Source organism: Apodemus sylvaticus, chromosome 1, assembly GCF_947179515.1.
Source record: "Apodemus sylvaticus chromosome 1, mApoSyl1.1, whole genome shotgun sequence".
Lineage (NCBI taxonomy): Eukaryota > Metazoa > Chordata > Mammalia > Rodentia > Muridae > Apodemus > Apodemus sylvaticus.
In genome coordinates this window covers 188,158,948-188,170,055 of record NC_067472.1, presented here as the reverse complement: position 1 = coordinate 188,170,055, position 11,108 = coordinate 188,158,948, and the positions used below count along the sequence as shown (strand labels likewise).

The 11,108-nt window shown below is 40.6% G+C and overlaps 1 protein-coding gene across 1 annotated transcript; it reads left to right on the top strand.

Moving 5' to 3' along the window:
• Positions 1-670: 670 nt before the first annotated feature.
• LOC127664909 (cytochrome P450 2B1-like) lies at positions 671-2,736 on the top strand. Its single transcript, XM_052157211.1, has 3 exons — positions 671-767; positions 2,026-2,213; positions 2,386-2,736. The coding sequence occupies exons 1-3, from the start codon at positions 671-673 to the stop codon at positions 2,734-2,736; spliced, it is 636 nt and encodes a 211-aa protein (XP_052013171.1).
• The last annotated feature ends 8,372 nt before the right edge of the window (positions 2,737-11,108 follow it).

The following is an 11,108-nucleotide window of genomic DNA, read 5'->3' as shown; positions in this document are numbered from 1 at the left end:
TTGAACTCTTCCCTGCTGTCCTGAAGTACTTTCCTGGCCCCGACAGACAAATCTCCAAAAACATACAGGAAATCCTCAGCTACATTGGCTATAGTGTGGAGAAGCACAGGGCCACCTTGGACCCCAGTACACCACGAGAATTCATTGATGCCTACTTTCTGCGCATGTAGAAGATTGGTCTTGCATGGATGAGAGGGGGGGGTGGGTGAGAGTGAAGGATGGGATGGCATCAGAGGAAAAGAGGGGATGGGAGAGAAGATGGTGAGGAGAGGTAGAAACAGTGTGAGAGATATCGAACATCTGGAATAAAAGAGAAAGCAAGGAGAAAATGACATAGGGAAAGAGAGAAGGGGTGTGGCAGGGGATGAAACACAGGGCATGGGGCAAAGAAGAGCAAGACTTCGGAGGAAGGTGCCTAGGAGATAAAACTTAATAAACCACCAAAGAGCAAAGTAGAGAGAAGACAGAAGAGTCCAAGGGACATTTTTTAGTTCCTAGTAATGTTCAGAGTTCTATTTAGTATGAAACTCACAAAGAGAAGGACAGTGCCCAGAGGTGTGTGTGCATCTCCATGCAAAGGTTCATTCACCCCTGACCCATCCTTCTCTCTCTCATCTGGAACAAGGAGAAGTCCAACCACCACACAGAGTTCCATCACCAGAACCTCATGATGTCTGTGCTCTCTCTCTTCTTTGCTGGAACTGAGACTACCAGCACCACGCTCTGCTATGGCTTTCTGCTCATGCTCAAGTACCCCCATGTTGCAGGTGCACCACGGGTGGGCACTTGGGGAATCTTTAACCCCATCTTGGCTGTAGGGGCTTGTTGTGTATGAGTGAGACATGAACCACATAAATCTGGAGCAATGAAGGCTTTGCTCTACTTGTAAACTAAGGCAGTGGTATGGTGCTGTGTGAATAAATAATCAGATGACTTGTTTTCTCTTATCACTTATAGTTTGATCCATCCACCCATCCATTCATCCTTCCTTCCTTCTTTCCTTCCTTCCTTTCTTCCTTCCATCCTTCAGGCTTACTTCCATTCTTCCATTCATTCACTCTTCTTTCTATCCATTCACCTCTTCATCTGTTTACACATTCTCTTTACTTATCCACCCATCTCTTACCTATTTATCCCTTGTCCATCCATCCATTTTAAAATTGATTGATATAATGTGTGATAAGTGGGAAATATACATACAGTTTTAAGTTTACTCATTTTGTTGCTTATCAGTTTTATCTTTTATTAACTGACTCATTCATTTCTTGCATGTAAACAGTTAAAAACAACTTGATGTTTTTGTGAGCACAGCTGCTACAGATCATCCAAGGACATATCTCCAGAATCTTATCCTAGATTTAAAGTTCGCTATTAATTTACTATGCTTTGGTGTTTTCCTATATAAGTCTGTATGAGGGTGCTGGATTCCCTGCATCTAGAGTTACAATGTGAGCTGCCATGTGGGTGCTGGGAATTGAACCTGGGTCCTCTGGAAGAATAGTCAGTGCTCTTAAACAGTGAGCCATCTCTCCAGGCCCCTGGATTTTTAACTATAAATTCCATGCAAAAAAGTCTGTGTGTGTGTGTGTGTGTGTGCGTGTGCGTGTGCGTGTGTGTGTGTGTGTGTGTGTGTGTGTGTGTGTGTGTGTGTCTGTGTGTGTGTGTGTAGACCTGTGTGTGCAGGAATACAATTGAAAACATTCATTACATTCTTTCCATTTCCCCCTCCAGCCCTCACACAGGATTGACAGTTGAAACAGTCCTTTACTGGAGGTTTTCCTTTTCTCTCGTTTTTAAGTAAGGTTGGATCGTGTTGAGAAGAGACTCTAATGGGCTCTAAGTATGGTTGGAGACACAGGTCCTTAAGAGAAGCACAGGTGGGTGGGCACCAAAGATGGCATTCTGTCCTTCTCAGCAGAGTCTCCCTGCTCTGAACTATTCCTGGGTTATTGGATCCTGGAAAACAGGGTCATTGGGCATCTTCAAGATGGAGACATTGTCTATTATCTTCCTTTTTTTGAACAGAGAAAGCTCAAAAGGAGATTGATCAGGTTATCCATGCAAACCGGTTCCCAACCCTTGATGACCGCATCAAAATGCCATGCACTGACGCAGTCATCCATGAGATTCAAAGATTTTCATATCTAGCCCCAATTGGTCTGCCACACACAGTCACCAAAGACACAATGTTCCGAGGATACCTGTTCCCCAAGGTGAGACCAGCTGTGATTCCTCTTTGCTACTCCATGAGTGTTCTTCATTCTCCTAATCACAAACCTCATCCTGGCTGTGGTTTCACAGCATTCTGTGTTTCTTAGGAACTGCCTGTTTTGCATATGGGAGTCAAGGCTTGCTAACATGATTGTATCTTGTAACTTCTCTTAGAACACTGAGGTGTACCCCATCCTGAGTTCAGCTCTCCATGACCCATGGTACTTTGAACAACCAGACACCTTCAATCCTGAGCACTTCCTGGATGCCAATGGGGCACTGAAGAAAAGTGAAGCTTTTCTGCCCTTCTCCACAGGTGAGACAGACAGATTCCTTTCCCAGACACTAGAGGGCAGGCACACCCTCTGGGACACAAACAGCAATAGGTCCCTGTTTGCTGAGTGTACCCCAATTGCCTTGCTGATTCACCCCATTCATACTGGTAACAGCCCCATGAGGGAAGTCTTGAACTTAAGGAACATCCTTGTCAGGACGACTTTTGGGAAAGTGTTTAAAAGTCTCTAAGCCCGAACAAATTTATTTTCTTCTTTTCTTTATTTTATAATTAGGGGAAACCCTTTTAAAACAACTGAAAGAGTTTGCTTTTATTTTAATTAAATGCCCAACAAAAGAGAATCTTTACAGAGAATAAAATTAATTCAGTGTAATGGAGGGCTTCAACCACTGTCATTGAAATAAGGAACAGGTTAATAGAGGAGACGAGAAAACTGAATAGTTTGTTGTCAGCAAGCTCATGACATCCTTATATCCAGCAAGTAATTTCTATGCAAAGTCATAAAAATAACAGAAGATGGCTTCTTTGCTTTAGGAGCTGTAATGACCAAAATAACCCAACGATTCTTTTTAGTTGCATCAAATTCATCAATTGTATCCCTTAGTCTTAAATTCCTTCCTTCCTTCCTTCCTTCCTTCCTTCCTTCCTTCCTTCCTTCCTTCCTTCCTTCTTTCTTTCTTTCTTTCTTTCTTTCTTTCTTTCTTTCTTTCTTTCTTTCTTTCTTTCTTTCTTTCTTTCTTTCTTTCTTTCTTTCTTTTTTCCTCTATTATTACAAATAGACTCTTTTCTCACACAGGAAGACCTCAAAAAATGGAAAAAACCTCCCATGCTCATGGACGGGCAGGATTAATATAGTTAAAATGGCCATTTTGCCAAAAGCAATATACAGATTCAACACAATACACATCAAAATCCCAACTCAATTCTTCATAGAGTTAGAAAGAGCAATTCTCAAATTCATCTGGAATAACAAAAACCCAGGATAGCTAAAACTATTCTCAACAACAATAGAAATTGTGGGGGAATCTGTACCCCTGACCTCAAGCAATACTACAGAGCAATGGTGTTAAAAACTACATGGTATTGATACAGTGACAGGCAGGCGGATCAATGGAACAGGATTGAAGATCCAGAAATGAACCCACACACCTACGGCCACTTGATGCTTGACAAAGGGGCTGAAAACATCCAATGGGAAAAAAGATAGCCTTTTCAACAAATGGTGCTCATTCAACTGGAGGTCAGCATGCAGAAGAATGGGAATTGATCCATCCTTGTCTCCTTGTGCTAAGCTCAACTCCAAATGGATCAAGGACCTCCACATAAAGACAGACACTCTGACACTAATAGAAAGAAAAAACTGGGGAAGACCCTCCAGGACATCGGTTCAGGGGGAAAGTTCCTGAACAGAACACTAATAGCATATGCTCTAAGATCAAGAATTGACAAATGGGACCTCATAAAATTACAAAGTTTCTGTAAAGCAAAGGACACCATCAAAAGGACAAATCGGCAACCAACAAATTGGAAAAGATCTTCATCAACCCTACATCAGATAGAGGGCTAATATCCAATATATACAAAGAACTCAAGAAGTTAGACCCCAGAAAACCAAATAACCCTATTAAAAAATGGGGGTACAGAGTTAAACAAAGAGTTCTCACCTGAAGAACTTCGGATGGTGGAGAAACATCTTAAAAAATGCTCAACTTCATTAGTCATCAGGGAAATGGCAAATCAAAACAACCCTGAGATTTCATCTTACACCAGTCAGAATGGCTAAGATTAAAAATTCAGGAGACAGCAGGTGTTGGCGAGGATGTGGAGAAAGAGGAATACTCTTCCACTGCTGGTGAGGTTGCAAATTGGTACAACCATTCTGGAAATCAGTCTGGCATTTCCTCAGAAAACTGGGCACCTCACTTCCAGAAGATCCTGCTATACCACTCCTGGGCATATACCCAAAGAATTCCCCAGCATGTAATAAGGATACATGATCCACTATGTTCATAGCAGCCCTATTTATAATAGCCAGAACCTGGAAAGAACCCAGGTATCCCTCAACAGAAGAATGGATGCAAAAAAATGTAGTATATATACACAATGGAGTACTATTCAGCTTTTAGAAACAATGAATTCATGAAATTCTTAGGCAAATGGATGGAGCTAGAGAATATCATACTAAGTGAGGTAACCCAGTCTGAAAAGATCAATCATGCTATGCACTCACTAATAAGTGGATATTAGCCTGGAAAACTGGAATACCCAAAACATAATCCATATATCAAATGAGGTACAAGAAGAACGGAGTAGTGGCCCCTGGTTCTGGAAAGACTCAGTGTAGCATTATAAGACAAAACCAGAACAGGGAAGTGGGACGGGGTGGATGAGAGAACAGGGGGAGGAAAGGGGGATTATGTTACTTTTGGGGAGTAGGGGGCCAGAAAAGGGGAAATCATTTGAAATGTAAATAAAAATATATCGAATAAAAAAATAAAAAATTAAAAAAATTTAAAAAAAGAATTTTAAAAACCAAGAAAAAATAAAACAAATTCAGTGCAATGGAGGGCCTCCACCACTGTCTTTGAAATAAGGAACAGGTTAATAGAGGAGATGAGTACACTGAATAGTTTGTTGTCAGCAAGCTCATGACATCCTTACATCCAGCCAGTATTTTCTATGCAAAGTTATAAAAATAACAGAAGATGGCTTCTTTGCTTTAGGGGCTGTAATGACCAAAATAACCCAACGATTCTTTTTAGTTGCATCAAATTCATCAATTGTATCCCTTAGTCTTAAATTTCTTCCTTTCTTTCTTCCTTCCCTCCTTTTTTCTTTCTTCCTTCCCTCCTTTCTTTCTTTCTTTCTTTCTTTCTTTCTTTCTTTCTTTCTTTCTTTCTTTCTTTCTTTCTTTCTTTCTTTCTTTCTTTCTTTCTTTCTTTCTCTATTATTACAAATAGACTCTTTTCTCACACAATATATCCTGGAACCTGTTTTCCTCTACTTCCTCCTCCCCGTTTCTCCCCACCTCCTCACCAAGGTGGATCCACTCATTGGAAAGGAACAGACATCTAAGAGATAAGAACAAGCCATAACAAAATATAATACAATAAGACAAAACTCATTACATCAAATGTGGACAGTGTAAACTAATAGAAGAAAAAGAGCCCAAGAGAAGGTACAAGAATCAGAGATGCACTCATTCACACACTCAGAAATCTCATAAAAATAGTAAACTGAAATCTATAATATATACACAGAGAATCTGTGCAGACCTGGACATGCCCTGTATATGCCCTTTCAGTTTGTGAATTCACATGAACTTTAATCATATTGATTTAGAGGCCATGTTCTCCTGATGTCCTCCATCTCATCTGGATATTACACTCTTCAGCCTCCTTTTCCACAAGTTCTCTGAACTCTGAGGGGAGGAATTTGATGTAGAAATCCTATTAAGACCCATGTGTGCCAAGTCCTCTCTGTGAGTAATGCCCTGGTATTATTCTCTGTATTTGTTTCCATCCTCTGCAGAAGCATGTCTTCCTAATGGTGGCTGAATAATGCAAGAACCAATGGGCAGTGTAAGATTTCTTTAAGATTCATTCTAATATGACTTTTTATTTTTTCATCAGTGGCATTTGTTTTTTTCCTAAGTCTCTGGGCTATGTAGTCATTGTTTCTTTGTCAAATCAGACACTGGATGGCTACTCCCACAAGCTTTGTGCCATAATTGCACCCCAGCACATTTTACAGGCAGGACAGTACTCTATATCAAAGATATTATGACTAGCTTGATATATGCATTTCTCATTTAGTACCCTTCAAATTATATTCTGTATGAAAGATACAAGAACATGAAGTTGAATGTTCTATGTAGAATGCTGCTTCATCTCTTCATGTTTGAGGAGTTGTGTGGGTGTGGTCTTTATCAAAGCGCATGTTTGAGGAGTTGCTGTTGTTGGTAGAAAACAATCTATTGTGTTGTTAACAACCTGGATTGTTTGGGCATTTCTATGAGACCACTTTGGCTGACAACTCAGTGGGTGTAAACCAGTCTTGTTGCTAAAAGCTTCATTTAGTGACAAGAGTTGGCTATTTTGGATTGTCTCTTGTTTATTTGGAGACTGCATTTGGACTGTCTTCACATATTTTAGGAAGTTTTCATTGACTATATTTTCCTATCATCCCTCAAATGCCTCTCATATCTAGTTGTCTTCCCCCACATTTTATCCCTCAAACCCTTGTCTCTTCCCTGCATGATTCTCCCATTACTCTTTCCTCTTCTACCCTAGATCACTCATTTAATCTATTCTAGTGTTCCCATCCAGGGAGCTTTATGTCTCCCTCCAAGTCACTTTGTCTGTACATAACCTTTCTCAGTTTATGAGTTGTAGCATGGTTGTTGTTTATTTAATGGATAATATCCATAAGAAGGAGTACATTTTATATTTGTCTTTCTGCGTCTCAGTTACCTCACTTAGTGTGATTATATTCTAATTACATTCATTTGCTGCAGATTTCATGATCTTATTTTTTAACAGCTGAATAATATTTCTTTGTATAAAGAAACCACATATTTTTAGCTATTCTGTTGAGGAACATGTATGATGTTTCCAATTCTGGCTATTTTGAATAGAGCAGCAATGAATATGGTTAAACAGGTGTCCTTATACCCAGGTGTCTTCTGGGTATAAGCCCAAGAGTAGTATAGCTGGATCTTGTGGTAAATAAACTCCAAACTTTCTCAGGAACTGCCTCACTGAAATCCATAGTGGCTATACAAGTTTGTACTCCCACCAATAATGCATGAGTGTAGATGTCCTTTGCTACTTTTTGGGTTCTACTTTCTTTGTTCCTTCTCTACCCCTTCTTCTATCCTTTAATTATTCAACACTTGATAGGTGGCATAAAAGGATAGTGAGAGAGGGAAAGAGATCCTGAATAAGGTAAGGGGATGGAAAGGAAGTACCATTATCACTAGAATATTCCCTGCTGAATATAAGCACTGAGGTCCTTGAGGCAAGTTAGATCTACCCTGTCAGGATGTGTAATATCTTCATGTTGTTTCTATTTCACAACTGGGTGCTTAACAAACTGAAATCACCAACAACCACCAACACCCACCCAACCAATAGCAACCCACCTACAACCCACCAACCAACAACACCTCTTGGGAAATTTACCATTTATATAAGCTCTGAAAATTTCCCAGAATACCAAACTTCACACACTTGCAGAAACTATGTACAGCTGTGAAAATCATGCCTTTGCTAGAGCACAAGACAAATTACAGTCAGCACCTGTGGACAATCTAAAGCCACTCCATATCCCACACCTGGGATTAAAACAAAAACACATTTTTATAACATTTCTGTGTTTTCCAAAGAAACCAAAAACCCAAAATTGTCATTCCAGAGGATGGTTCCCCTTGCTCAACGTCCTCACCAGCATGACCTGTCACTTGCTTTATTGGTCTTAGTCATTCTGATATGGTTAAGATGGAGTTTCAAAGCAGTTTTGATTTGCATTCCCTGAGAGGTGTTGAGAATTTCTTTAAGTGTTTCTCAGGCAGGACTTGGGGAACAGAGGAACAGGTAAAGCTCTGCTGTCAAACTACCTGGTTTTCTAGCAGTAGTGGGCTGTGGGTTAGCAGAGAGTTCATATTCATTTTCTTTAAAACCAGCAAGAACAACCAACATCCTCTGTGAACACTGCCATGAGCTGAGTAGGGTCTTGATGACTGGTGAGGCATTGATTTTTTCGGTGAACAGTAACAATGGGGAGATGGCACATGTCTTCATATGCTTGACCCTGTTTGCCTTAACTAGTCTTGGGCCTGTCAAATTGTAAGAGGAATAAACATCATGAGCATTTGTCTGAGCAAAGAAATCATTCATGTTGGATAATCTCCTTAACCAGAGAAAATTCATAATGACAGCACCTGTTAGTGTTGACAGGCAGTGTCTATAGACAGAAGAGGGATCTGGGCATGTGCAGAAGCTTGATTGGTACCAGTTCCATTTCTGACTTACTTGGCCATGCAGGAGGAGTTGGCAGCCCAAGAGTGAATGACTGCTATAAGTTCCTGAGACTTGTTCTTCACTGGAAGAATATAATCTCTCGTTACCATGTAGACCAATTGACTATTTTGTTAGGTTATTTTGTTACATACAGAAGTGAAACTCAGTCAGTTTAGTGAACTCTCTAGGATGTAAACATGGAAAATTTATTCTCAGGTTTCTTATCTTTTGGAGAAATGGATGTTCTAGAAAGAATTTTATAGCCTTTTGTCACCAATCCCTGCCCTTGCCACAACTCTGATGTTAGGGATGGAATATAGGGTTATGTGTATGTTAATTAAGTTCTCTTGCAAACAGTCCACACCTCCAGCTCCTCCCTTCTGCATTCTAGCATGTCCTTTCCTGATAAGCCTCTTTGCCCTCATCCTTCACTGAGTGGTTTTAGGCAAGTGCTCTCCTGCCGAGCCATGTCTCTGTTAATTAATGTCTAGTCCTGAGTGTAAGTGACTTTAGTGACCCTGGGCTCATCCCTGCTCCTGAGTCTGTCTAGTATAATTGTCTGAACTATTGTCCTTCTGAATTTACTTGTTCAAGGTCATTCATTTCAAGATAGGGAAGAATTGGGGGCAGAGGGAAAGAGGAGAATGAGAGACAGAGAGGACAGCGAAAGAAGAGAGACACAGAGGTCTCTTTCTGTAGCCCAGGGTATTAGGAACCCACTGTCTTCCTGCCTCAGTCTGCCTGTGGACCCAGCTATACCACTCCTGGGCATATACCCAGAAGATGCTCCAATATGCAATAAGGACACATGCTCCACTATGTTCACAGCTGCGTTATTTATAATAGCCAGAAGCTGGAAAGAATCCAGATGTCCTGCAAGAGAGGAATGGATACAGAAACTGTGGTATATAGACACAGTGGAGTACTACTCGGCTATTAAAAATAATGAATTCATGAAATTCTTAGGCAAATGAATGGAGCAAGAAAGGGTTATCCTGAGTGAGGTAACCCAATCACAAAAAAACACACATGTTATGAACTCACTGATAAGTGGATATTAGCCCAAAAGTTCAAAATAAACAAGTTACAATTCACCCAGCACAGGAAGCTCAAGAAGGAGGACTTAAGTGAGGGTGCTTTGGTTCCTCTGAATACTCACAGCAGCAATCAAGGAGACAAAGTATGGAACAGAGGCTGCCCTACTGGGGGATTCATCCGATAATCAGTCAACAAACCGGACACTACTATGGACTACAAGAAGTGTATTCTAAAAGGAGCATGCCATGGTTGTCTCCTGAGGGGCCCTGCCAGAGCCTTACAAATACAGAGGCACATACTAGCTGCCGACCATTGGTTTGGGCGTGGGGTCCCCAATGGAAGAGAGGAAGTGTGGTCTGGAGGAACTGAAGGGGTTTACTGCCCCATGGGAAGAACAACGATGTTAGCCACCCACATACCTCAGGACTCCTAGGGACTAAACCATCAACCAAGGGGTACACATGGTTCCAGCCAAATATGTGGCAGAGGAATGCCTTGTTGGGCATCAGTGGGAGGAGTTGTCCTTGGCCAGATGAAGGCTCAATAGATGCCTTAACAAAGGGAAATCGAGGGGGGCTGGGAGTGGATCCGGTGGAGGGGCATATATGTGGAAGCATGGGGTGGGAAGAGGGATTGGGGGTCTTTGGGGAGGAGGGGAAAATGGGAAAAATTTACCATTGGAAATGTAAATGAAGATGATATTCAATAAATAGAAATTTAAAATATCTGCATTATCTATATATGTATTTTGTATGACCTGTAATACCTCTGCTCTGCCTTGTAGTTGTTGAGAAATTGTGTGCCTACATTAATTGTTGTGATCTTGGACCTAAATTTTCCATTTTCCTGAATTCAAGTGCTTTTTGAGAATAAATCATAATGAAAACTGCTTTCTTTATTTTTGCAGTCTCTAAAGTCAGAGAGAAATTTTGTTTAAATGTAGTACACTATGTCCTGCAAATATCTTTTCCTCTTAATTCCCGATACTTATTAGTAGTAATTGAAATGATATTTGATAGAAGAAAGACAGTTGATCTGGGCTGCTTCTGCTCTCTTCATTCCAATCATATCACTTTGGAAATCTCTCAAATTGATATTCTGCAGAACAATATTTTTAAAACATTTTAATTAATTATGAACTACTTTGTCCCTTTGACTTATTTCAACAATATAATTTGGAATATGCAGCATTCTGTCCATTGCTCCATAATAGACCTACCTCTTCTTGACCATTTCTTTCCCATGGCTACAGTTATCGCATGCTGAACCATGGTCAAAGCTGCTGCTTTATATTGGACATTTAGAGATGTCAGCATAGTTGTCCCTCGGGTGTCTCACAACATTTCCTCCATTGGCCTATTCCTTCCTGCTCCGGTGTGACTTCAATGAGTAGACTTCTCATGAGGCTTTCAGTAACTTTCACATACTCTCTATACGATCTCTTCCTGCAGGAGCTGTGAGGACAAAGCACAATGATCAATGGCCTTTGAGAGTTTGATATTTTTTCATATTACTCTGTTCATTAGGACATGTGGACAGCCCAA